This window comes from Canis lupus, chromosome 1 (genome assembly GCF_048164855.1).
Source record: "Canis lupus baileyi chromosome 1, mCanLup2.hap1, whole genome shotgun sequence".
Lineage (NCBI taxonomy): Eukaryota > Metazoa > Chordata > Mammalia > Carnivora > Canidae > Canis > Canis lupus.
Window position 1 is genome coordinate 103693789 of NC_132838.1, and position 26265 is coordinate 103720053.

At 53.8% G+C, this 26265-nt stretch overlaps 2 protein-coding genes and 1 long non-coding RNA gene across 7 annotated transcripts; 2 read left to right on the forward strand and 1 right to left on the reverse strand.

Annotated features, from left to right (window-relative positions):
• Nucleotides 1–1407: 1407 nt before the first annotated feature.
• PRPF31 (pre-mRNA processing factor 31) lies at nucleotides 1408–18565 on the reverse strand. 3 transcript variants are annotated; one of them, XM_072844370.1, is made up of 14 exons: nucleotides 18409–18565; nucleotides 16589–16773; nucleotides 16428–16488; nucleotides 14255–14338; nucleotides 13563–13660; nucleotides 12547–12653; nucleotides 10839–11008; nucleotides 8919–9076; nucleotides 5154–5243; nucleotides 4073–4200; nucleotides 3920–3992; nucleotides 3328–3456; nucleotides 3134–3232; nucleotides 1408–1795 (listed from the first exon to the last, which is right to left on the reverse strand). In XM_072844370.1, exons 2-14 carry the CDS (start codon nucleotides 16763–16765, stop codon nucleotides 1670–1672), a joined length of 1500 nt encoding a protein of 499 aa, XP_072700471.1. In that variant the 5' UTR covers nucleotides 16766–16773; nucleotides 18409–18565; the 3' UTR covers nucleotides 1408–1669. The 3 variants fall into 3 exon arrangements, with proteins under 3 accessions (XP_072700471.1, XP_072700476.1, XP_072700487.1); XM_072844375.1 differs by lacking the exon at nucleotides 18409–18565 and adding an exon at nucleotides 18202–18321; XM_072844386.1 differs by lacking the exons at nucleotides 16428–16488; nucleotides 16589–16773; nucleotides 18409–18565 and adding an exon at nucleotides 15659–15811.
• Nucleotides 16178–18376, forward strand: LOC140600092 (uncharacterized). Its single transcript, XR_012003281.1, has 3 exons — nucleotides 16178–16873; nucleotides 17143–17357; nucleotides 17974–18376. It is a non-coding gene; the product is annotated as an uncharacterized lncRNA (long non-coding RNA).
• Nucleotides 18537–26258, forward strand: TFPT (TCF3 fusion partner). Of its 3 annotated transcripts, none has more exons than XM_072844509.1 (6): nucleotides 18537–18998; nucleotides 19436–19694; nucleotides 22122–22192; nucleotides 25338–25407; nucleotides 25500–25718; nucleotides 26105–26258. In XM_072844509.1, exons 1-6 carry the CDS (start codon nucleotides 18976–18978, stop codon nucleotides 26222–26224), a joined length of 762 nt encoding a protein of 253 aa, XP_072700610.1. In that variant the 5' UTR covers nucleotides 18537–18975; the 3' UTR covers nucleotides 26225–26258. The 3 variants fall into 3 exon arrangements, with proteins under 3 accessions (XP_072700610.1, XP_072700617.1, XP_072624087.1); XM_072844516.1 differs by having other exon boundaries at nucleotides 25500–25712; XM_072767986.1 differs by lacking the exon at nucleotides 18537–18998 and adding an exon at nucleotides 19067–19277.
• Nucleotides 26259–26265: the final 7 nt, after the last annotated feature.

Below are 26265 nucleotides of genomic sequence, written 5' to 3' on the forward strand. Positions count from 1 at the left end.
ATGCCTCTCTCAGACATCTGGGAACCAACTGGAGATTTGTTAAAATGCATATTCTGATTCAGGAGTTGCCAGGTGATGCTGATGCTCCACAGTTGGCACTTTGAGTAGCAAGGATACAGAGCAGTGGTTCTCAAATTTGGTTGCACGTGGCTACAATACCCTGGGTGGCTTGAAAAAAAAAAAAAAATCCAGATACTCAGGCTTTACCCTAGACCAGTGAAATCTGGAATTTCTGGAGACAGGAACCAGACAGTAATTTTTAAGTCTATTGAGATGATTCCAACATGTAGCTCATCCGGTACAGAAAATTTTCTAGGGCAGTGGTTCTCCAGTGAGGTCTCAATCAGCAGCCTAAACATCACCTGGGAACTTACTAGAAATCCACACTTTTGAGTTCCCACCCTAGACCAATGGAAGCAGAAACTCTGGACTCTGCAACCTTGGTTTTAACAAGCCACCCTGGGTAATCTGAAGTATATTAAGCTTTGAGAATCTCTAAGACTTCGCAGGACTGCAGCACCAGAGGAGTCAGATCCTTTCTTGACTCCGGACAAGTGGGTGAAGGTTGTGAAGAGTAGCGGGCAGAGCACCCTTCCAGCAGACTCATTAGCAATCAGCCAAGTTTTTAACTTTCCAACAGGGCTGATCTAAAGGCTCAGGGATAAAAGTTGGAGAAACCGAGTGACGTGACCTGGGGTAATTTGGCCATTAGAAGGAATCTCCCAGGTGATGGAGACTCTAATGTGAGGGGAGAGGTTCAAAGAGCTGCTGAGGTCCCCAGAGTGAGCCCTGAACTGAGACACACTCAGAGCAAGTATGACAGTGGGGGGTGGAGGGCAGCCCAGAAAGAGGAAAAGAGAGGGAGATAGATCTCGGACAGCCAGAGCCCCAGAGAGAAAGTGTGAACTGCAGGGCAGGAGATGGGCAGAGGTAGGAGGCAGCACCTTCGTACAGGGTAGGCTGCCAGTAGGGAGCCCGCTTCGGCCCCATCAGGGCTTGGGGCACCAGGGTGGACGGGGAATCCTCTACAAATACTGGACCCTGTCGGGGAGCCCAACACTAAGCACCTCCCGAGCATGTCTCACATGGTCATGGGTGACCCCGTAGTGTTCAGGGTGGAGGCCTGGAAAGGCATGGCCACTCCCCTGACATCACAGCCACCCAGGTTGGCAAGTTTTCAAAGCCAGGGCTTTCAGTAGCCACATCAGAAGTGTCAGAACTTGAGTGTCAGAACTTACGTTCTCCAAGGAGGTTTGGACATAGAGAAGGCTTTTCTCTTCCTGAGGTCCATCACAGGGAAGTGAAAGGCCAGGGAAGGGCCCAAGCTCTGTGCCCCCAAACCCGCACAGCTCTGACTCCTCCAGTCACGCATGTGTTTGACAAATGATCACTCCCCAGGAACGGAACTTGATAATGTGCTTTTTAATCGTACTTTTTCCAAAAGTATCTTCCTTCCTAGTTAAAAAAGGTGAGGCATGATGAAGACTGGCTCTGCCCCCCTGCAATAGGGAGCGATCTCGTGCGTGGGGACTGGGTCTCCTCCTGAGTCTTCCTGGACAGTCCTGGCACTGGGCTGAGGACAGAACCTCCCAGCCCTATCCTGATCCTGATCCCTTCAGAAGGGCAGGGCCTGTGTAGCTTCAGGGGCAGCCACCCAGGGTACAGCCCCTCAGGTGGACATGATGCCGCTTTTCTCGCCCTTGACCTTGAGGAACTCGGCCATGCTGGAGAAATACTTCTGGTTGGCTTCAGCCACCTTCTTCTCAGCTGCTTGTGGGTTCACAATCTCTAGGCCCTGGGCAGGTGAAGGAGGTAATGATGGGGTGGGGAGATGGGCTGGCCCCTGACAAGGCCCCCTTACCCAGTAAGAGAATTGTGACATGTCGGGGAGGCCCTTTTCAATGGTTCCGGGCTCCAGGTGATAGAACAGTTTTCCAATTACCAAATTGCCCCCACCCCAAACCTGGGGAGATTCTAACTGTGGCTCTGGGAAGAGTGGGGAGGACCTGGGCATCTGAATTTTTATCAAGTTCTCTAAGCAATTTTAAAAGCATCAATGTTGGGCAGCCCAGGTGGCTCAGCAGTTTAGCGCCGCCTTCAGCCCAGGGCCTGATGATCCTGGAGACCCGGGATGGGGTCCCACATCAGGCCTCCTGCATGGAGCCTGCTTCTCCCTCTGCCTGTGTCTCTGTCTCTCTCTCTCTCTGTATGTCTCTCATGAATAAATAAATAAATAAAAATCTTAAAAAAAAAAAATCAATGTTTCAGAACAGCTGACCGGGTTTGGTTCCTGAATAAGGAAACTGAGTCACAGAGCTAAGTGGCTCACCTCTGGCCCTCGTGCAAATTACACCAAGCCCACTGGTGACACGGCGTCCAGCTGTGGGGGCTCCACACTGGCTGGCACCATTCCCAGTATCTTCCACAGGTAATTCTGACCTTCTCGCTGAGGCCTCCCTGGGCGGGTCCAACCCGATGCCTCACTCCCTCTCCCCTTTCTTCCCTGCACTTTCCACTTTCCACCAGGCTCCATATCTTATCTGACCCCTGCCACCCCACAAGCTCCCTGAGGGCAAGGCTTGCTGTCTTGTGCTTGTGGCTCTATCCCCAGTGCCTGTAACAGCACCTGAAACTTAGGTGCTCAGTACACCCTTGCTGATGTTGCCAATGAACTCAGTTATTCTACTCGATGCTATGGGGCATGCTGGCGCTATCTGTGGGTAGGCTGAGAAATGGACAGATGCAGAGGCTCTGTCCTGTGCATGAGTGGCTGGGCTGGGACCTCTGCTTCCCAGCCAGCTACCTTTGAGTTTTCTTCCGTGGAGCCCTGAGGTTGTCCCAGCCACTTAGCACCTCAGGGAGGAGCTGAGCCCACTTGAGGTCATGGGGAATCAGTAGTCACCCCTAGTCCCAGCCCGATCCTAAAGCCAGCCTGCACTTGCAGGCAGACCTTTTCCCTTCTGCTCCCACTAGCCTGAGCACCAGGAACTGAGCTGTACCTTTCAGGGGCTTCACTGATACACAAGGCTGTCCACAACAGCCCTGCGAGAGGAAGGGGCTTGCCCAGGTCCACTCAGAAAGCTGGGAGTAGAGCCTGCCCAGAACTGGGCCTCCTGACTCAGGTGCACAGTACCTGCAAAGGGGTGAAAGCCACACTGGAAGCAGTCCCCGAGGAGCGGTCACGGATGGTGGACTTCCCGCCATACACGACACTCTGCTTCTGCAGGGTCCGCTGTGTGGAGGGGAGGGGACAGGATGTTTGGGCTTGGCTTGGGCTCTCCTGCTGGAGCTCCCAGACTCCCAGGCCCACTCAGGCCCCGCCTGTACCTGCAGTGTCTTAGAGATCCTGGCTTTGGTGGCCTCGTTCACCTGTGTCTGCCGTACCCGCCCGCTGCCTGATTTGCCCAGATGGCCCAGGCTGAAGCCCAGGTCCTCTTGGTAGGCGTCTTCCTCGATCTGGTGGGAGGGGAAGGTAACCAAGAGTTAGCCATCTTTCATCAGCCGGATGCCCCAGGCACTGACCCGATTCAGGTGCCTGCTGGGGCCCAGTGAGGAGTCCAGTCCTATTACGGCTCCCTGAGCTGACAGTTGAGGGAAGCTGTGAGTGTTCATGTATGCAGTGTCAACAACCAAAACTGGGCTTGCTGACTAGAGGGTGTTTGAGCTGGTTCTTGCAGGACCATGAGGATGATGCTCAGGTAATGAGTCTGGCAGAGGTGAAGCCTGAGGAAGGACCCTCCCTGGGCAGATCCAACCCGACAGGGAGGTGTGTACAAAAGGGTGGGGGTGGGGGGACAGGGCCAACACTGAATGCTGCATAGGTCCCTTCAGGGTACATGGATGTGGGGGGAGGCTGGAGGTGAGGTGCTGCCTCAGCCGAGAAGAAATGTGGTGGGGACATCCAGACTAAGGCTTTGACCTCTCCGAAGCTCATGCGGTTGGCCTGCTTCCGGATCTCGGTCAGCCCTAGCCGCTCCTTCATCTTGCGGTACCTGGGGAGGGGCGCCAGAGGTCAGCTGGGGTCACAAGCCCCTTCCCCTCCTCTTCACCCCCACTGGCCCTCAGGGCCTACCTGCGGCCACCTCGCTTCTTGCGCTGCCCGTCCAGGGGTGCAGGCAGGGGCTTCACCTGCTTCACGGGCGGCGGCTCCTGCCATTTGTCAAACTTGCGCTCGATCTCATCCTTCAGCTCATATCCCACCTGGGGAGGGCAGGGGGTCCCATTGAGCCTTGCCCATCCCTCTACCTGTGTGTGGCACCTGTTCCCAGGCCTGGGGGGCCTGTGTTTCTTGGGAGACTCAGACTTCTCCCAGCACCCCTCATATAATTCTGTCCTTGATGGGGGAGAAGGAGGGCAGCCCCCGAGTGCAACAGGGCCAAACCGCACACCTGCACCTCTTCCCCAGCCTCCAGCTCCGGCCTGCACAAGTTGGTAAAGGGAGGTCACTTGGGAGCCTCACCTCTGGCTTCTCTCCCTCTGGGCTTTTCCTTCAGTTAAGACCCCAAATCGCACCCCTCAGCATCTCTGCTACAGCCAAGGTCTCTCTGGGGCACACAGGCTCTGCGTGACCTGTCCCATCCCACAGCCTCCTCTCCCTGGCTTCCTGTGGGCCAGGCTCAGGGCCATTGCACTGGCTGCTTCTCCTTCCTAGGACTCTTCCCCCAGGCACTCACTTGACTTGCTTCACTTCACCAACTTGCTTCACTTGCACCAACTTCACTTGGGTGCAGATTAGACCTTCACCTTTGCAGCAAAGCCCTCCCCAACGTCCGGGTTAAACTCAACCTCCCTCACCAGCCCAGCACCCTTTGATCCCACCCTAGCATTTATGTGGCATCCCTGGACACACCACAGATGGCCCGTGTCCTCACCCCGCCCCCAGCCAGAACATGAATGCCACAGGGGCATGGCTTTGGTCGGAGTGCTCACTGCTGTCCCCACTGGAACCTCAACCAGTGGTCAAGAGGAAAAGTGGGGGGCAGTGAGAGAAAGAGACTGAAGCCTGGACACTGTGCCAGACTGCACAAGACAAGATATACCCACTTTCATGGAGCAAGTCTGCCAAGAGAGATAGAGGTAAACTCAGTGATGACCTGAACAATGACAAGTCTGGTAGAGGAGACAGACCCACACAGATGCCTGCTGTGCCTCACCTTCCCTTCTGTGCTCTCGTGGAAGCTGTCCACACGGGCTGCCAGTGTGCACTTGGCAGCCACCAGCCGAGCCGCTTTCCGCCGGAGATCCTGAGGCAGCAGAAAGGGGGCAGAGTCAATGGGAGGATTCATCCGCCAACACCAAGCATTTACCAGACACCAAGCGTTTCCCAAACCCCAGCTGCCACTGGCTCACTTCCCATGGGTCAGCGGTTCACCATCTCACTATGTGTTACCGTAATAACGTGTCATGGCAACAAATCTTCACTGTCACGGTTTTCTTTCAACCTACTTTTTCATGAAAACGGGTTCTTCATAGACAGCAGGGGTACTGCAGGAACAAGACTCAGACTAAAACCAATGACTGGGGGATCCCTGGGTGGCTCAGTGGTTTGGCGCCTGCCTTTGGCCCAGGGCCTGATCCTGGAGACCCCGGATCAAGTCCCACATCAGGCTCCCTGCATGGAGCCTGCTTCTCTCTCTGCCTGTGTCTCTGCCTCTCTCTCCATGTCTTTCGTGAATAAATAAATAAAATTTTAAAATAAAAAAATACCAATAAGACCAATGACTGAAGAGGGAACATTCCTCAGCATCTTAAAGGCATCTATGAAAAGCCCACAGCAAATATTCTCAATAGGGAAAAACTGAGAGCCTTTCCCCTAAGAATCAGGAACACGACAGGGATGTCCACTCTCACCACTGCTATTCAACATAGTCCTAGCCTCAGCAATCAGACAACAAAAAGAAAAAAAAGGCATTCAAACTGGCAAAGAAGAAGTCAAACTCTCCCTCTTCGCAGATGACAAGTATCTTCTTGATACTGTACCTAGAAAACCCAAAAGACTCCACCCCAAGATTGCTAGAACTCATACAGCAATTCAGCAATGTGGCAGGATACAAAATCAATGCCCAGAAATCAGTGGCATTTCTCTACACTAACAATGAGACTGAAGAAAGAGAAATTAAGGAGTCAATCCCATTTATAATTGCACCCAAAAGCATAAGATACCTAGGAATAAACCTAACCAAAGAGGTAAAGGATCTATACCCTAAAAACTACAGAACACTTCTGAAAGAAATTGAGGAAGACACAAAGAGGTGGAAAAATATTCCATGCTCATGGATTGGAAGAATTAATATTGTGAAAATGTCCATGCTACCCAGGGCAATTTATACATTCAAGGCAATCCCTATCAAAATACCATGGACTTTCTCCAGAGAGTTGGAACAAATCATCTTAAGATTTGTGTGGAATCAGAAAAGACCCCGAATACCCAGGGGAATATTGAAAAAGTAAACCAGAGCTGGGGGCATCACAATGCCAGATTTCAGGTTGTACTACAAAGCTGTGGTCATCAAGACAGTGTGGTACTGGCACAAAAACAGACACATAGATCAATGGAACAGAATAGAGACTCTAGAAATGGACCCTCAACTTTATGGTCAACTAATATTCGAGAAAGCAGGAAAGACTATCCACTGGAAAAAGGACAGTCTCTTCAAAAAATGGTGCTGGGAAAATTGGACATCCACATGCAGAAGAATTAAACTAGACCACTCTCTTGCACCATACACAAAGATAAACTCAAAATGGATGAAAGATCTAAATGTGAAACAAGAATCCATCAAAATCCTAGAGGAGACCACAGGCAACACCCTTTTTGAACTTGGCCACAGCAACTTCTTGCAAGATACATCTATGAAGGCAAGGGAACCAAAAGCAAAAATGATTATTGGACTTAATCAGGATAAAAAGCTTCTCTACAGCAAAAGAAACAAAAGACACTAAAAGAAACTAAAAAAAGACAACCTACAGAATAGGAGAAGATATTTGCAAATGACATTATCAGATAAAGGACTAGTATCCAAAATCTATAAAGAGCTTCTTAAACTCACCAGCAAAGAAACAAACAATCCAATCATGAAATGGGCAAAAGACATGAACAGAAATCTCACCAAAGACATACACATGGCCAAAAAGCACATGAGAAAATGCTCCATATCGCATGCCATCAGGGAAATACAAATCAAAACCACACTGAGATACCACCTCACACCAGTGAGAATGGGGAAAATTAATAAGACAGGAAACAACAAATGTTGGAGAGGATGCGGAGAAAGGGGAACCCTCTTGCACTGTTGGTGGGAATGTGAACTGGTGCAGCCACTCTGGAGAACTGTGTGGAGGTTCCTCAAAGAGTTAAAAATAGAGCTCCCCTATGAACCAGCAATTGCACTCCTGGGGATTTACCCCAAAGATACTGATGCAGTGAAACGGCAGGACACCTGCACCCCAATGTTTATAGCAGCAATGTCCACGATAGCCAAACTGTGGAAGGAGCCTCGGTGTCCATCGAAAGATGAATGGATAAAGATGTGGTTTATGTATACAATGGAATATTACTCAGCCATTAGAAACGACAAATACCCACCATGTGCTTTGAGGTGGATGGAACTGGATGGTATTATGCTGAGTGAAGTAAGTCAATTGGAGAAGGACAATCATTATATGGGTTCACTCATACGGGGAATATAAAAAATAGTGAAAGGGATTATAGGGGAAAGGACAGAAAATGAAAGGGAAAAATCAGAGAAGGTGACAGAACATGAGAGACTCCTAACTCTGGGAAACGAACAAAGGGTTGTGGAAGCGGGGCAGGGGGATGGGGTGACTGGGTGATGGGCACTGAGGGGAGCATTTGACAGGATGAGCACTGGGTGTTATACTATATGTTGGCACATCGAACTCCAATAAAAAAAGATACATATTAAAAAATAAAGAAGGAAGAGAAAAAAAAATAAAACCAATGACTGAGTAGAAACATCCATTTGTGTAACAGAAAGTTGTGTCCTGTGTCACCAAAGGAAGGTGGCTCTTGTTCTGAGACACACCAAGAGGGTACACATAAACCCCCAGCCACACGTCTCAATTAATAATGATGATAAAACAAAGTTAGTGGTGGCTATGTGTAACCTTGCCCTCATCTCCTGGGCAGTGATCTTTTGGCCTGGGGGCCTCGGACAAGGCAGAGACCAACCGTGTTATTTAGGGTGAGGTCTTTGGGTTACAGGCTCTCAACCTGGGGCCCAGATCAACCACCTGGGCTACCCAGTCACATCTATTCAACTAAGCCCCAGGAAAGACTGAACTTCAAGGCTCAGCTGGGCCTCCCTGGGGGCGGTTCTTTCTGCACGCTGTCACATGTGGAGGCCAGGAGTGACATGTCCTGATGGAGAGGATGACTGGAAGCGCTGAGGCTGGCACTTCTGGCTCCTGCCTCATACGCTTCCTCCAGTGGCTGAAATGAGTCTGTCCTTTCACGACGACAAACCATAGCCCAAGTGGGTCAACTTGGAGTCTGTACACCCCTCTAGTGGGCTACTGAACCCAAGGATGGCTTGGAGACCCCTACAACTTGCAAGCTAATGACATCGCTTGTTATGTGCAAGACCTGGAAGTGTTTCATATAGGAGTCCTAATCACAACCCCAGGAAGCAGGTTCTATTTCCCCCATTTTACAACACTGAGGCACAGCTCATGCCTCTTGCCCAGTTGTTAAGTAGAGCTCCAGAATCCCTACCCCTGTACATCTGCTCTGGGGTCCTTGTTCCTATGCCCCGTGTGACCCTATCCTCTGAGCTCCTAGTCAATGGGAACTGAGGAGCAGAGGGGGCAACTTGCTTGGGCTCACACTGCCCTCTGGACAAGGCTGCTTCTGGCCCAGCAAAAGGCTCTGCGGGGAGCCACATGCCAGTGGCACTCACCGGGGGCAGAGACTGCACAATGTCACTGTGGTAGATGTAACCAGTGTGGGGCAGCACAGACGTGGACGAGAAGCCGGACAGCGTCTTCCGCTGGGCCCCAAGCAGCATGATGTTGCAGGCGGGCATCTTGGAGAGGTTGGTCAGGCCCCCAGCCACCCCTGCAACAGGAAGGAGGGAAACAGGTCAAAAGGAACACAGGACATTTGTTTGGGGGCTCACCGAATGCTTTGTGCCTTTAGGTGAGTTTCTGGTTGAATTTCTGGGTGGGCTCTGCCTGGGAGGGCCTGATAAGTCCCCTTTCAGAAGGAGGATTCAGAGGAGGCTCAGAGAGGTGAAATCACCTGCCTGAGGATGGAAAGTGAGGCGGCAGCCCAACAGGAACTTGCCCCCAAGTCTGCAGAGCTACACAGCCCCTGCTCTGTTTTATAACAGTTACCACCATACTGGGGACACCCTGATGACAGGGCCTAATGTGAATCATCTCTGGGTTCCCGTGAGCGCATCTGCAGGCCCAGGGGAGGGGAGGAAGAGCTGTAGGTAAAAATGCCTACCTCTGACAGGGGTCTGCTTGTGCCAGGCCCTGCACTGGGCGTTTTTAAGGACTAGGTCAACTGTTTGATCAAACACACGCTTCCCACACAAGCATGGCAATCCATGTGTGAGCAGAAGAACGCCCCCCCCCCCCCCACACACACACAGACATCACAATCCCTACAACCTATGACCCTATGCAGATATAATTATGTGAAGGACCTTGAGACAGGGTAGTGGAAGGGAAAGGCAGAGTCACAGGCATGTGAAACAGGAGACTTTCAGGTGGGAGGATGCAGGAAGCTTCTAAAAGCTAGAAAAAGCCAGAAGTGGATCCCTTCCCGGAAACTCTATACAGGAACTAATACCTTGATTTTAGCCCCGCAGTCATAGGACAGGAGCAAAGCCCCACACCACCAGGGAAACCAAGGTATGAGATGTCACCTGCCCAAAGATGCGAGGTCAGCGAAGGGGGAAGGAGGATCCACACCTAATAAGTTTATCTTGCTCTGAAACCACTGCCTCCTTCTGCCCTGCAGCTATGCACACACCTGCCACCCAAGGCTGCGCTACGAGCTAAGCTGTGTCTCCCTGAATTCCTGTGTTGAAGCCCTACACCCCAGTACCACAGAATGGGACTGTGTTTGGAGACGGGCCTTGAAAGCAGTGATTAAAAGAATGACATCATTGGATGGGTCCTGATCCAGTGTGACCAGCATCCTCGTAAGAAGAGATGAGGACACAAACAGGCAGAGGGGAGGCCATGTGAGTAGATGACCACCTACAAGCCGAGGAGAGAGGCCTCTGCAGGGCACAGCCTGCTGACATGCTGCTCCTGGCCTCCCTGCCTCCAGGGCTGTGTGACAATGAACCCCCGGTAAGGCCCCCACTGCCTGCCCCGACCGGCGACACTTTGTTAGGGCAGCCTGAGCAACCTAGCACAGCTGTTTTACCAAACTCCCCCAAAGAATCCCTCAGCTGAGGGGGCTAGGAGCCCAAGAGGGCATGCTGGCAGATGAGGCACCACCCTCAGCCCTAACACATCGTCCCGACTGGCACCCCACCTCATGCATGAAACCGAGATCCTAAGAGCTGACACAGCCAGTGCCAGGCAGCCCTAGGGTCTCTGCAGAGCTGAGGAGGGCCAGCCTCTCCAGCAGCCATGCTATCTCCTCCTGCGCCTGCCTAGTCCAGCCTGGCTCAGGGCTGCCATCCTTTCTCCGTGTGTGCAGGAATAGCAGGCTGGGTGACTTCTGTGATCTCTAGGAGGGATGACAGGATGAGGGTGAGGGGGAGTAGGGTCCTGTCCCGTAGAGGAGGGATGTGGCTTCCTCAAGGTCACACTGTCCGAGGATGGCCCCATATCTCCACCGCACCCCAGGGCCTCACCCATGATCTTAGCGGCTGTGGATGCCCCAATGATGATGGAGAGGTTGGGCGCGATGAAGGACATCCGAGACTCCACATATTCGTAGATGCGGTGCTTAGAGGCGTTCAACTCTAGTGCCATGTCACAGGCCTCCTCCAGCCGCTCTAGCTCCTCCTCTGACAGCTGTTGCCTGCAGTGGTTAATGATGTGACTGGGTTGGACCCCTGCCCCTCCTGGGGATCCCACCTGACCAGCACGAGAGCCCGTGTCCTCCTAGCGGTGTGTGCACGTCTGTACACATATGTGCACGTCAGGGCAATTCCAAGTCCCGTCAGCCCTAAGGCCTGGAAGCAGGAGCTGCCAGGAACCTAGGGCACCACCCTTGCCGGCCAGGGCCTGCCTGCCCATGCCAGTCTCTGCCAGGTGCAAGCCGGTGTCAGAGCCTTTGCCTGTGGGCCTCCACTACTCTTCCTCATCCTCTAGGTCTCTGCCTCGCCAGCCAGAGGCCCACTGTTACCAGCTGCCAAACTGTGCCTGTTTACAGCCTCCCCACTTTCCGTCCACTTCTGACGGGAGACAGTCAGCCCCTGAAGAGGGACCCCACACCTGATCCTCAGCAGCATGGCCAGCCCATCTCTGGTACATGGAAGATGCTGACCAAGTACTTGTGGAAGAAAACCACAAAGGGGGGCTGTTATCACTGTCGTTTTACAGAGGGGGCCCGAGGGTGAGATGGCAAAGGGGACTGGCCAACCCGCAGAGCTGGTAACCACACCCAGCCACACCCTTCCCTGTTACCCCACCCACGCTGTAAAGAGCACTAAGGGGGACCATGGAGGCTGCCACAGGCCCTGCAACCAAAGTCCAGTGGGTTCATGCTCATAGCTGCCCCCATCAGGGACAAGCTAGAGCCCACTTGTTCTCCCACTAGAGCCTGGTCCCTGCCTGAGATGGAGTCGTCACCTCCTCCAGGAAGCCACCCAGCCCAGCAGGATAAGTATCCCTTGGCACCCCATCTGCACTCTGACACTTGCCCTCCAGCTTGACCTGTGTATGCACCTGCACCTGTTTCCTCCTAGATAGGAGCTCGGGCAGAGCAGCCTCCCGCCTCCCCTTTGCAAACTTCTCTAATCTTTGCCCTCAGAACAGTTCCCCATGCTTGGCTGGCATTTATTCAACAAACAGAATGAGAGCCCAAGAGAGGTCTCCACACCCCAGGACTCTGCTCTGGGGTTCAAGACAGTTCCTCCTCTTAGGCACAGAGGCCAGAGGGGAAGGTGGAGACCAAGGGGCCAACACAAGGTCCCTGACTTCAGACACTTTCATTCCAACGAGGGACAACATGCCCGAGACAAACATTCTATGGGATGGCCCTCTGCCTCTGCACTCAAGGCTTCAGGCTCCCCACTGAATGAGCCCCTCCAGGCCCAGCAGGGTACCTGGCTCACCTCAGCACTCAAGGCCTGACTCCTCACTGACCAAGCACCCTGGGCCTAGCAGTGTACCTGGCTCACCTCAGCACTCAAGGCCTCAGGCTCTCCACTGACCGAGCACCCTAGGGCCCAGCATGGAACCTGGGTTACAGGGGGCCCTTATTAAACATTCATGAGACAGAAATAAACTGTCCTCCTGAGATGGACACCTGTATCGCTGGGACCCCAAGATCCTCATCTGCTGTTAGATGGGCTCGAGGGGGCTGCAGTGCATGGTCCCACCCTATGCACGCACCCCTGGGTGGTGGAGGCAGTCACGCTGACGACCATGATGGTGGCGTTGGTTAGGATCTGCTGTAGGTTTTCGTTATTCTTGCACTTGTCCAGGCTGTTGCCCAGCTCCTGGAGGTGAGAAGGCAAGAGGGGGAGGCGCAGGGATTCAGGAAGGCCTGAGGAGCTCTCTTGCCCCTGCACCTAGCTGAGTCTCTTCTGGGGACATCTGGGGTCTGGATGAAGGCTGCCTGCTCCCAGCTCCCAGGACTTCACCACTCAGAACATCGGTACCATTGCTCCTGCACTGCTGGTCTAGAACCAGAACCAGGCAGACCCACTGTCTGCAGCAACTCAAAATGCAACTTTGACCACACTGCTTCCTGCATGGATGCCCCCTGCACCATCCTCACCTCCTCCTGGCAGCACACAGGAATCTCCTCACCGGTGTCCCCACTCTCACTAGTATCTGGCCCTCTCATGGCTTTTCCAGAAGGCCCAAAGCCTTGGGGGTCACAGGGGATGCAACCTCATTGACTTTGCCCTCACTTCCTCCCTTCTGAACATATCACAGCTTGTCATTATCTTCCGTTCTTGGTACTCCAGGCTTTCCCCCCCATATCTCTGCATGGCTGCCCCTGCATCAACCTTTAGATATCGACTCAATGCCACCTGCTCCAACCACTGTTGGTGGCATGAGAGACCCCCTCATCTCCCTCCATGCTTCCTCAGCCTCAAGCAGCTCCCAGCCCTTCCTGGGAGACCCATCCAAGGAAGCAGCAGGATTGGATGGGTGGCAGAGGAGCCATGAGAACATCCTTTCCAGGCTTCATCCCTTTCTTGCTGGGGAGCCTGGAGCAGCTGAGCCACCACTCGGCCCCTGCCAGTATCTGCAGGCCTCAATAACGAGAAAGGCAGCTGAGGCCTGGAGCAGCCTCACTAAACACATTCCAGGTCATTCACCTGCTCCCTGCTCCCCTTCACATGAGGGGTAGTCAAGAGAACTCCACTGTTCCTGAGTCCCCACCTCTGTCCACTCACCTTGACCGTGCGGATGTAATCCAGTGCATTAGGGACCAGAGACTCCAGTTCAGGGAAGCGCTTTGAGTACTTATCCCGGATGAACTTATGGATGATGTCTAAGGTAGGGAGAACAGGTAGCTGATAAGGGGGCAGGCAGACTCCACTGGCTGTCCGCAACACCCATCTCCCTGCTTCTTTTTAAATAACTGAACCCCTGAATTTAGCTGGGTTCGTGGGTACCCAGCAAAAAACGCTACTCCCCTGCTGCCAGGTGTGGCCCTGCAAGTTAGTTCTGGTCTACAGGATATCATATGAAGTGATGCATGCAATTTTCAGGTCACCCCCTTAAAGAACTGTGCCCTCTTTTTCTTCCCTGTTCTGCTGGTGAGGATGTGGAGGTGATGACTGGAGGTGGACAGTCACTTTGTGCCCTGACTGACACAGGTGGCAGGTCAAGACAGAAAGAGCCTGACTCCAGGGCTGGACTCCTCATCCAGATTCTCACATCGGAGAAAAGCACACTTTCTTTTTTTTAAGCTGCTGTTATGGCAGCTGAATCTGGACTACAGCTAGTATGAGGAGTCTGGGGCAGGATCTTGGGGAAGGCCAGTGGGGAAAGTAACCAGGGTCCTGCCTGTCCTCTCCTTGTGGATGGGAGGAGAGTGGGAGGGACAGCAGGCAGGGCCATCTCTGCCCTTCCTGCCACTCACTCAGCTCATTCTCGATCTCCACGGTCAGGTTGTTAGCATCCACGATGACTCGGTATTCAGGGGCCGCCTCAACAGGTCCCATCACTGTGAAGATGAGAAGCAGCCTTGGTGGGTGAGTGTCTAGGCTCCCACAGTCAGGAGGTGTAGTTGGAAGGGAGCTGGGAGGCTAATAAGAAAACCTGGAGGTTTTCCAGGTTTTCCAGGGTTTCCACGCTGGCACACCTCCCATTTCTCTCTCTCCAGGCCAGTCTAGACACCACGGCGTGTCGCCCCGGAACTAACCCCTTAGGGGATCCCCACACCACTGAGGCCGAGGTGCAAGCTCCCCAGACGGGAAACACTATGAAGACAAGTTCTGCACCCCCAGTGCCCAGATGCCCACAATAGTGCCTGGCGCACGGGCACTGCTCTGTAGGTACCTGCTGACTCTCCAACTCCACAGTCTGGCCTTTGCACCGTCCAAGCCCCACTCTTTCAAGACACCACCATCTTATCACACACCAGCCAGGAAGGACTGACTGCAGTGCCCGAGCACTCAGGGCTGCTTCCTCTCCTCTGGGCCTCTGCATATGCTGTTCCCCCTCCCTAGCATGGCCCTTCCTCACATCTGTTTCCAAAAGGTTCCTCTCCAGGTTTTAACAATGATGACAGTGAGAACATGGTCACAGGCCGTAGGTGCAGTGGCCAACACACATGGGACTCACCACGTAAGTGCCACTGCTCTATGTGCCTTACAGGTATTAACCTGTTTTACCACTATCATCTGGGGAGGCTGGCATCACATCAGACCATTGAGGCAGAGAGAGAGAAATGGAGGGATGTGGCCTAAAGCCATGGACCCAGCAGATGGCAGACCTGAGATCTAGCCCCAGCACCTGCATTCTTAACCCTGATCACTCAAATGTTTCTGCATCTTGAGACTCAGACAGCACCTCAGGATCCTTCCCTCCCCCTTCAGGAGGGTCAGATGTCTCCTCTGTGCTCCTGCGGAACTCCTGCCACATCCGTTAGACATAACCGCCACCCAGGTTGGAGGTGTTCTGTGTTCACCTCCTCCACCAAACACCAGGTGAGATCAGGTCTGACCTAACTCCGAGCCTGACCCGACATCAGGGAGTGTCCCTTCTACCGCTCCCCACAGCTCGCTGGCCTGGTGCTCAAAATCCTGCAGGATCTGGCACTTTCTCCTGCTGCCTCTGCCACTCCAGACATGTGAGGCTTTGCACACACAGTTCTCTTTCTCAGGGCATATAGCTGCTGTTCTTGGCCTGGTATGTGTATTCATGCTTCAAAGCCAATTTCAGGTATGGCCTGAGGCAGGGTCAGCCCCGCTCTGGTGGCTCCAATGCCCCCAGCTCTCCCTACCCCAGCAGGCACCGCCCACAACCACTGCCCAGACCTGACCTATCCGCTTTGCCAGACACCGAGTATCCTGAGAGCAGAGAGTTGGGTGGGTTCCCCAGTGCACCCAGTGCCCATGCGGGCTTGCCACAGGGCACCTCATGAAAACTTTACAAGGAAGGAAGGAAAGAGTAGGTCTGCCTGCAACTCTGCTCTGCCCACACCACTGCTGCACTGACAACCTCCCATGGCTGCCTCTGCCAATGAATTCCATTCCGGAACTCCAAACTGTTAAGAAGAATGGGTGGCAACAGGAGAAGCCTCTCAGAGCTGGGCTGAGTATTCAGAGGCAATGTAGCATGCCCCAAAGCTGATGATCTGAAAACTGTGCGTTTTAGAATTACTCTCTACTTACCAAGTGATACCAGTTTTCTACTCGCAGTAGCAATAACTTTCCTTTTTAGGTAAATTCAAAGAAAAGAGTACACTGATTTGAAAAAAAAAATTAAGTAAAAAACAAAACAAGTGTTCACAGATGTGGCAAGACCCTCAAGCAGTCACATGAATCCCTGAAGCCGGAGGAATCTTGAGGCAAGTCCTACTGCAATTAGTAAGTGCTCAGCACAGAGCAAGGACTTAAGGAACATCAGCTTTATGATGTGATGTGTTCTCAGGGGAGAAGAGACTGGGTTGGGATGGAAAAGAAAAAGAGGGCTCTCAAAAAGGCTGAGAGGCAGGCAGACCAAACTTTCAAAGCTGTACGCAGCAAAGGAGCCCAGGGGCTGGGTGGACACAGCTGGGTGGGTGAGAGGGAGCAGGAGGGGAGAGGTACCTTCCGAGGCCTTGGCCTGCTTGCTGATATACTCCTCAATCTTCATCATGATCTCAGCAAACTGTTCAGGGAGGACAGAGAGACAGAACTCAGGACTCTCAGAAAGAAGAGCAACTGCACACATCAGCCCTCCCGGCAGCTTCTCTCTACAGCCCACTCACCATCTTGCTGTCCCACAGCTTGGCGATACTCTTGACTGAATCCCCAGAAAGATCCAGCTGCGTCTCCTCCTGCACATCCTCGATTGCTGGCTCCTCTTCTTCCTCCCCATAGCTTCCTCCTTCTTCCTCCTCTGCCGCCTCCTCAAGGTCGGCCAGAAGCTCATCTGCCAGAGACATGCCGAGGCCTATGGGAAGGGAAAGCAGCATCTCCTCTCATTAACGAGAGGGGCTTGGCCTGGTCCTTCACGGGTCAGCCCCACAAGCATGCAGGCTCCATAAGCACGGGTATTTTCTTTTGCTTTGTTCTTTGGCACCTAATTGTGCCTGGCACCTAATAGATGCTCATTAAACACCCACTGAATCACTTTGTGAACAAACCTCCCAGAACTAGGTGATCTCTGGTCACAGCTCACACCACCTTCCCTTCTCACACTTACTTCACTGGAAAAGACACAGCATGCCCCTCACACAACCACTTTAAAAGACTTGAAGACTTTAAAAACCTCCCCTTGATGAGATGGGACCTCTCTTCTGACCATTTTTCTCCCATACAGAGACCCCTCTTCAAAATTGTTGGGTGACAGATATCCTAAAATACCAATCTCCCCAGCCATCATGGCAACCATGTGGGGCCTCAAGTGTCTGGAGCCCCCAGGCTGATCCCCTCTGGTCATGAGCAGTCTCCTCATCTACTCCCGGTGTTGGACAAAACGAGTATTTTCTTTGAGTCCCATGATGTGGAAAAGAGCAGGAAGCACGACTCAGCAAGGTACAATCCCGCCACCATCCTCCCGCTGCTTTTACTTCTTTAAAGTGAGAAACCTCTCCTCCTTCCTGTGCTTTCACTGTTTCAAAGAACAAATCCCTCATTCCCTTCCCTTCGACACCATGCCCCCCTGAAACATAAAACCAGAGGCTTAGCGGGTGATTTGTGGAGGGAGGCCCCCGCGGTGACAGGGGTGCAGAGAGCTCGGGGGCAGTGTAAACGTGCGGCCCACGAGCAGCTGCACATGAGCCTTGCAAGTGGGACTGTTGGTTGCATGGCGCCAGGTTTTCTCAAGAGATTCAGGACTTTTATGTAGAATCTCTCAGTTTCAAAGTTCCCTTGTGATTATTCAAGGGGATGATTTAACTAAAACTAAAGAAAGCCTCGCCAAACCAGCACAGCACAGGTAGAGTCCGACAGGCTACAGGCCAGGCCTGGCCCTCGAGGTGGCAGTTTGGGACCTCTGGGTGTCCAGCTGTCTGAGGTCAGTTTCCCCTCACGCCCTCCTCTCTCCCTCGGACGCGACATCCCCTTTATACTTAGTCACCTCTCTCTCTTCACAAGACACAGCATTGCTGCGTGGTCTCATACATGCCTCTCTCATTCACTTTCTCTGCAGAAAAGCTCTCTTCCCACAGAACACACCTTGCTCCCCATACGCAGGACGTGGGTATCTGTGCACATCCTCTCCCGTTTCCCCACTTGACGGGAGGCAGACCCGGGCACCACATCTGTTCCCAGCTACACCAGGAGGCCGCCCACTCCCCTCCTGGCCCGACCCCTGCTCAGCCCCCGGGTCTCCTCCCGTCACCCCGGGAGCCCCGCGCGTCCCAGACGCTCTAGCGACCTAAACCCGTCTCCTCAGGAACCAGCACGGCACAGACACGGCAGCAACGGGGTCTGCTCCCGCTACACCGCCAGAGCGCGGACGCCGCAGAGGCTTGGAGGACCTTCGCGCCACCCCTCCAGTAAGGTGTATCTCTCTCCCTGCACACTCCCGCCCCCGGACCCGAGAGCCCGGCCTCCCCACTCCCCTCGTCTCGCTTACACTCACCTCTCCCCGCCTCGCACGACGGTTTCTAGGAGCGTCGCTTCCGAACAGTGGTCGGCGCCCACTGATGACGTCCCAGGCTCGCGACGGCGTCGCGTCAAATCCGCGCTCTGATTGGCTCCCGCCCTCGCGTCATTCCCGGACGCCTTTGGAACAACAACTTTATTAGTTCCTGCAGCGAAGCGGAGAGGGGGGTAAGCAGAGGAGAAGGGACTTGTCGGGCTGACGGCCCGCCGAGTACTGAGCCTGCTAAGCGGAGCATCGCCCTAGCCAGTGAGAAGGTGCCCAGACAAGAATAAAGACGGGGACAACTAAGACGACCGAGGAAGGAGTGAGATGAGAAAGCAAGGCCTTTAAGCAGGGCGGAACTCCGGGTGGAGGTGAAGGTGGACGGGGGTAAGGAGCGAAGCCGGAAGCAGGGAACTACAATTCCCAGAAAACCCAGCGGCAATGACCCGGATGCCGAGGCCGTGAAGCCCGATGGGACAGGTAGTTTTGCGAAGGACTTAACCTAGAGGTTTGCGAGGCTGGGCGTTCTGAGACCCGCGGCGGCTGGAGCTGGAGAGAGACATGGAATTGGAGCAGAGAGAGGGGTGAGTGGCTTTGGAGGAAACTACCGCTCCCAAAAGGCATTGCGGCTGCATCGCGTACACCCATCTGCGCTTTTATTTGAGGGCGGATGGGGATTGTAGTTCATGCAGCTGCTTTCGCTGAGCCCTCTTAAGGACCGGGGTCTGCGCTTGGACGTCCAGGGGGAAAAAAGCTAGGAGTTGGAGTTCTGAATCTGAGAGACAGACGAGGTTGGAGGCCCCGGCTCCTGGGTCTGAGTGGGGGCTTGAAGTCCCTGCGATCCTCGGGGAGCAAGTCTGGGGGTATGGACACCTGGATCCTGGGAGGAGGGGTCGGGGCTCGAACTCTAGTGGGACTCCCGGGTCTGAGGGAGGAGGGGCTGGGGATCTGGACTCCCGGGGCTGAGGGAGGAGAGGCTGGGGCCGGTGGTTCAGGATTCCTGAACCTACTGACCTTACAGGACCATGGCAGCCGTGGGCTTTGAAGAGTTCTCGGCGCCGCCAGGCTCGGAGCTGGCGCTGCCGCCGCTGTTCGGTGGTCACATTTTGGAGAGTGAGCTGGAGACGGAAGTGGAGTTCGTGTCCGGGGGTCTGGGTGGCTCAGGTCTCCGGGAGCGAGATGAAGAGGAAGAGGCTGCCCGGGGCCAGCGGCGGCGCCAGCGGGAACTAAATCGTAGGAAGTACCAGGTGCTAGGTCGGCGCTGCCGGGAGATCGAGCAGGTAGGTGAGTGCGGATTCCCCCGTTCTGGGGTCCCCTGGCCTAAATTACCCCTTCTCTGTCCACATGCCTGCCTTCCTTACCTGGCTGAGTGAATCGTTCAGTGGTTCTGTACCTATTGTGTATCAGGCACCATACAAGGCACTGGGAGAGCCCTGTGCTCTGAGCATCCCTGGTGACCCAGCTCAGCTCACTGATGTTTGTAGGTGCCTCTCATGTTCCCCGCTGATCAGACTTTTCAAGTCTCCTGTACCCTTCTCATCAGGTCCTCCTGTCCTGTTGAATCCTTCCCCTGCCCCCATCCCCATGGCTTCTGCCCCAGACACAGGTTCTCAGCTGCATCACTGCATCAGCTCCTCGGTGAGAATGAGGAGCATGCGGTTGGCCTGGACCAGATCTTGAAAAGCTGGGAACACCGGGGCATAAAGTTTGGCGTTTGTTTTAACATTTAAGTGAGGGGGAAGGGAGAGGGTCAGGTCTAGGTGTTTGAAAGCCTGAGTATGGTCGTGTTAGTCTTAGTGCCACGAACGGGGCACTAAATAACAGAAGTGTACTGTCATGGCTCTGAGGCTGCCAGTGCAAGATCAGGGTGTTAGTCCACAGTTGGTTCCTTCTGAAGGCGGTGAGGAATCTACCACGTGCCTCTCTCTTTGCATCTGGTGCTTGCTGGCACCCGACTGGTAGGTCTCTGCCGTCACCCACATAGCGATCTCCCCGGGGGGGGGTCCCTGTCTTTGCCCTGCTTTTCTCCTTGTATGAGGACATGGTCATGTTGGGTCAGGTGCTTACCGACCTCGTTTCACTTGATCATCTCTGTGAAGACCCCATCTCCAAAGAAGGTCACATTCTGAAGTACTTTTTTGGGGGGACACCATCTGACCCCTAATGGTGGTGTTGGGGAGCTGGGAAAGAAGGGAGGCTGGTGTAGTGGCCTGGGCAGGAGAGGATGCAGTCTGCACTGGAACAGGGGTCAGGAGACAGAGCAGGTGGAGAACCAGGGCGGACGTTGAAGCCCCCTTAGGATGAGCGCATCAGACTGCCTGAAGCCAAATAGACACTTGTTTTGACAGGAGATGTTGGGGAGAACCGCATGGGAAGTGAGGGCAGTGGGAGTGCTTGGAGCAGGTCAGCCCCAGAAGCTGCTCTGAAGCTGAGTCTACGTGCACCTGGGAACAGCTAGGATGATCCAGGATGCTATTTGCTATATGGTTTTATGTGTGTTCACATGTGTTGGTGTAAAATAGTGTGGAGACAAATCAGATGTGATATTCACAGATACTATACATCTTGTACTAGGCAGTTGTTGGCCCCACCCCGACCTCCCTCCTACCTCTTCTCTCCTGGAGACTCCTCACCTGAATCCCATGGTAGCCATAACATTTCATCCCTGGCATTCTGTGTTCACAGGGCTTCTCAGTACATGGGTGCTGACGTCAGAGCGACCACTGTGACATGGGAGCACCCACCGTGTTCCAAGCCTGCCCTAGGCTTTACAAAACACGACATCTCAGGATGCCCTGCTACCTCTACCTACCTCCCCACCCCCAGCTCCCCCGACTTGCAGCGGGGACCCCAAGCCCTGTTTAGCACACAAATACCAGGTCCAGAGGGACTCAAGCATTTGCTCAAATGTATCTGGCATTTGATTTTCTGCTCTTAATCTGTCCCATTAGAACAGGTGGCGTTATTCAAGACAGGTGGTGAAATGCAAGACTAAGATAGGTTAGGTAACTTGCCCAAGGTCACACAGCTGAGAGTGGCAGGCTGGGATTTGAACCCAGGTCTTTCCGATCCAGGGAAGTACCTGCTCGTTCGTGTCTCAGCCCACATGCCTCTCTGATAGCCCTGAAGTAGGCCACCTCCTCCTCGTCTCCAGCATGTGAACCTGCTTGCTGTCCCCCACCACTGTACACAGCAGGAAGGCATGCATTTAGCAAATACTGATGGAGCCCCCCTGCCCCCTACAGGGTTCTGCTTAGGGAGTGGGGACACAGGCACAACCCCTGTCCTTTGGAGCTTATGGTCTGGTGGGAGAGAGTGAGCAAGAGAAGTGGATAGGCTAGAAGGCGGCAAGGAGCATTTTAACGAAAGCCAAAGCAGAGGAGTAGCTGGGTGCACAGTTCTGGTAGGGGGAGTGAAAAGGGGGTATTGCTGTGTGGTGGGAGGTCTGGGTGGACTCCCTGAGGAGGTAACCTCTGAGGTCAGGCTTGAGGGAGGGAGCTCCTCTGGCATGTGGGAAGGCCCCCAGGACAGGAGGCAGCCAGCTAGGGAGGCGCAGATGCAGGAAAGGAGTGGGCGCAGCAGCCCCAGAGGCCATGGGGAGTGTGGCCGGCTCCCTGAGGCCTCTGGGCCCCCGCTGGCGCTACATTCATCCCACATGGAATAAGTGAGCAGAGTCCAGGTGACCTGTGCCTTCTGGCTCCCTGCAGGTGAATGAGCGGGTCCTGAACAGACTTCATCAGGTGCAAAGGATAACACGGAGACTGCAGCAGGAGCGGAGGTAAGCCCCTGCACGCCCCCCTCCCTGGGCCCCGGGCCTCTGCTCCCAGCTGCTGTTTCTACCACCTCTGGCGATTCTTGCCTCCTTCGTGTCTGTGCAGGCCTCACCGGATGGGCTGAGGGAGGCTTGGGTGGCAGGTGCACTCGTTTTGAATGGGAGGTCCAGCAGAACAGGATCATGATGTAGAGTCACACACTTGGTTTCGAGCAGTTTTGCTGTGTGATGCTCAGCAAGCCACATACCTCTCTGAGTCTGTTTCCCATCTCGGTTGAGATTGGGTAACGCCAAAATCTCAGTAGCTGCTGTACTGAAGAGGAAGGAGTTCATGGGCTGTGCCCAGAGCCTCCGGCCACGTGCTATGTCCCAATGTCTGTGACCTGTACTCTGAGAAGGCGCCAGGATGCTGACCCCTGGTCAGTCCTCAGCCATGCACTCACCTGACCCACAGGATGCGCCCACCTGGAAGCAGGTCCCTCACTCACCTGGACTCCCCCACCCACTGGCCCCAGTACCTTGGCCCTGGGTGCCCTTGCATCTACACCTCCACTGTCCAGCATGGTAGCCACAGGTGCTGACCTAATCTGACAGTTTATTAAAACTAAAATTTAACATTAGTCAAAATAAATTTTAATTGATTGACACAAAATAGAAAATTCAGTCCCTTCAGTTGCACTGGCCTCCATTCACATGCTCAGCCACTACCGGTGGTGATTTTTGCCCAAACTAAAATGAAATGAAATGCTCCCTCAGTGGTGCTCCTGCACTGCAGCTCAGTAGCACAGGTCACAACTGACATCAAAACTGAAATAAATGACCTCAAAAAGTTCCTTCGTTACTGTCACCACACGGCGACAGGTGGCCAGCAGCTCTGTGGTGCATGGCACAGGTATAGGCCGTTCCTGTCCTCACAGAAGGTTCTGTGTGCACTTCTAGAACATCTCACAGCATCGTGGTCGGGAAGGACATCTAAACACCGCCAACCTTTGAGTCCTGTCTGCAGCTCTTTCAGCTATGTATCCCCTCTGTGGACCGTCTGCTGGACAGTGGCTTCTGGTCACCTCACACACGTGCAGAGCTAGCCCTGACCTCGCCCCTGCCCCCGTGTGCTCCCCCTCAGGCTGCTTCATGTCGGGGAATGAACCCTCCCATTGGCTTATCTCCCACCTCCTGGTCTGACGCGCCCTCAGAACAGACCCTGGGTGTCAGCACCCTGAGCCACAGGCCATGGCTCCTTGCCCATGCCTGCCACACTCTCCCTGGCCTCCCCTCACCTCTCGCAGGGCTCCTGTCACAACACCTTGGGTGAACCTTTTTTTCTCTAGTTGTACCATCAGCCAAGATTCTTTTACAGTAAAACCAAGAGAGTTTATGAAAGGGGAGGGTGGCCTTGATGGCTATAAGGTCAAAAGTCTGGGAATGGGATCTGCAAATGCTACACTTGCCTTAACAGTACAGATCAGTCAGGGTGATCACCTTCTCTGAGCTGCCTCTCTTGAATGCTGCTCAACCCCGAGCTTCTCAGTGTGCGGCCCTTGGACCAGGAGCCCCAATGCCACATGGGAACTTGCCACAAACCCAGGTTCCAAGGCCTCACTCACCCCAGACCTATGGTATCAGAGATTCAGGGGCTGTCTACTTATAAAACCTAAGACAGGCCACTGTGTAAAAATAGTATGGCAATTCCCCAAAATTTAAAAACAGAATTATTATATGATCTAGCAACTCCATTCCTAGGTATACCCCCCCAAAAAAAGATTCAAACACAGGGCCGCTGACCGATATGCATACACAGGGATCCTAACAGTATTCACAGCAACCAAAATGTGGAAGCATCCGAGCATCTTATCTGTGGATAGACGGATGAACGGAACATGGTCCACACGTAGGATTATCATTTAGTCTTAAAAAGGAAGGAAATCAAAAAAAAAAAAAAAAAAAAAGGAAGGAAATCCTGACCCACATTACACATGAACCATGAATACGTTATTTGAGCTGGTCCCAGGAGGACAAATACTCTGTGATTCCACTAATATAAGGACTTAAGTTCATAGACCTGGAGAGTGGTGACTGCTAGGGGGAGGGGAGTTAGTTAATGGGACAGAGTTTTACTTTGGGAAAATGAAGAGTCCTGGAGACCAACAGGAGTGATGGCTGCACAACACTGAATGTGCTTCATGCCCCTGAGCTGTACTGGTTAACTTAAAACTGGTTAAATTGGCAAACTATGTTATGTGTATCTTATCATAAATTTTTAAAAATTCTTTTTCAAAAGTAAAAAAAGAAAGAAAGAAAACCAACATAAGAGGTAAGACAGACCAAGTCACCTCTCAGAGCAAGATCATCCTACAGTAGCCAACAAGGCCCTATGTTCGAGGGCCCGTCACCTTGCTCTACCAAGAACACAGCATGCATGCTGCTCCCACCTCAGGGCTTTTGCACTTGCTGTTCCTTCTGCCAGAAGTGTTTTTCTGCTACTCCCTCACCTTCTCAGTGAGGCCTTCCCCACTGACTTATAGAGGTTTCAGCCCTCTTCCAGGTATCATGCATCCTCCTTCCTACTACTGTTTGGCTGATTTGCTGATTGTCCCAAGTTCGGTGCAGACAGGGGTTTTTGTTTGGTTCCCCGATGTATCACTAGCACCAAGACACGGTACAGAACAGGTATGGATACACACCTGGAAAGATTGTAGGTAAAGTGCTCCACCCAGGTGCTTGCCCCCAGATAGCATTCAGAGCTCTGAGAAGCAGGGACCAGGGAAGCAGAGAAGGTCATGTCAGCAGGAGGGCTCTTTGTCTTGCCCTTCAGTTACTAATAAAGATAGCTGACACCAGAACGTGGGCTGAGCACAGCAGATGCCACTCTCCAGCTGCAGTGTCACCCTCAGGTGGCCCACCCACTCAGGGCTGTCGTGTCCTGTCAACAGAGCGGGAAGCAGGTGCAGAGAGGTCCCCTGGTCTGGCCCAATGTCCCCTGCTGCTCAACTACTTGGCAACCAGGTCTCAGATTTGGCAGCTCTGAATCTTCTGGGTTTATGGGTCTGGGACAGCCTTGGCTTCTGAGCTGGGGCTGGGCTGTCGGGCGCCCCTTTCTCCAACCACCAGATACTGAGGTTGTGCCTCCCCAATGGCCTCTCTCCGGACGCAGGTTCCTCATGAGAGTGCTGGATGCTTATGGCGATGACTACCGTGCCAGCCAGCTCACCATAGTCCTGGAGGTGAGCATGGCCTCCTGGCAGGCAGGGGGGTGGGTGTGGGGGGACAGGGCACCAGGACACAGCCTTCACCTGCCACCCCTTCTCCCCACCAGGACGAGGGCAGCCAGGGCACAGATGCTCCCACCCCCGGCAATGCTGAGAATGAGCCCCCAGAGAAAGAGGGGCTGTCACCACCCCGAAGGACACCCGCACCTCCAGAACCCAGCAGCCCAACCCCCGGGGAGGGGCCCAGTGGACGCAAGAGGCGGCGAGCACCCCGGGACGGACGCCGAGCGGGAGCTGTGCTGACTCCAGAACTAGCCCCGGTACAGGTGGGACCAGGGCCTTGGGTTTTGCAGCAGTGTTGTGGGAGCTGGGCCTTGTAGAGCATTCAGGCTCAGGGCAGGCTCAGGACAAGCTCAGGGCAAGGGACAACTGGAGAAAGGAGGTGGGGCTGGGAGAGGTGGGGGTGGGCAGGGAAGAATAAAGAGCTGGAAGAAGCCAGGTGAGGGCTTGGATGGAAAAGGAAGGAGAGCGATCTGGAGGAAGCTGGGGGTGGGTGGGTAGCAGGAGGGTCAGAGAACATGGGTGGAAGGGAAGGTGGGACCATTGGGATTTCTCCCAGGTGCACAGAGGAAGTTGAGGAGGTTGAATGGTGAAGCTGCTGGGCCTTCTCGAGATTCTAGGCCTGCTTACGCTGGCTCCTTCTCTCCCCCAGATTAAGGTCGAGGAAGACTTTGGCTTCGAAGCAGATGAGGCCCTGGACTCCAGTTGGGTTTCTCGGGGGCCAGACAAACTGCTGCCCTACCCCACCCTAGCCAGTCCCCCATTTGACTGACCCCCCCACCCCCAATAAACTCACCGGCAGACTCGCCTTGG

Coding starts and splice junctions, on each gene's coding strand:
- PRPF31 (XM_072844370.1), bottom strand. CDS start 16,765: ATGTCTCTGGCAGATGAGCTTCTGGCCGACCTTGAGGAGGCGGCAGAG. Junction 3,457..3,919: donor ACCGCATGAGCTTCGGAGAG/GTCAAAGCCTTA, acceptor CCCTCCCACCAG/ATCGAGGAAGACGCCTACCA. Junction 1,796..3,133: donor TGGCTTTCACCCCTTTGCAG/GTACTGTGCACC, acceptor TCACCTGCCCAG/GGCCTAGAGATTGTGAACCC.
- TFPT (XM_072844509.1), top strand. CDS start 18,976: ATGGAATTGGAGCAGAGAGAGGG. Junction 19,695..22,121: donor GCTGCCGGGAGATCGAGCAG/GTAGGTGAGTGC, acceptor GGCTCCCTGCAG/GTGAATGAGCGGGTCCTGAA. Junction 22,193..25,337: donor AGACTGCAGCAGGAGCGGAG/GTAAGCCCCTGC, acceptor CTCCGGACGCAG/GTTCCTCATGAGAGTGCTGG.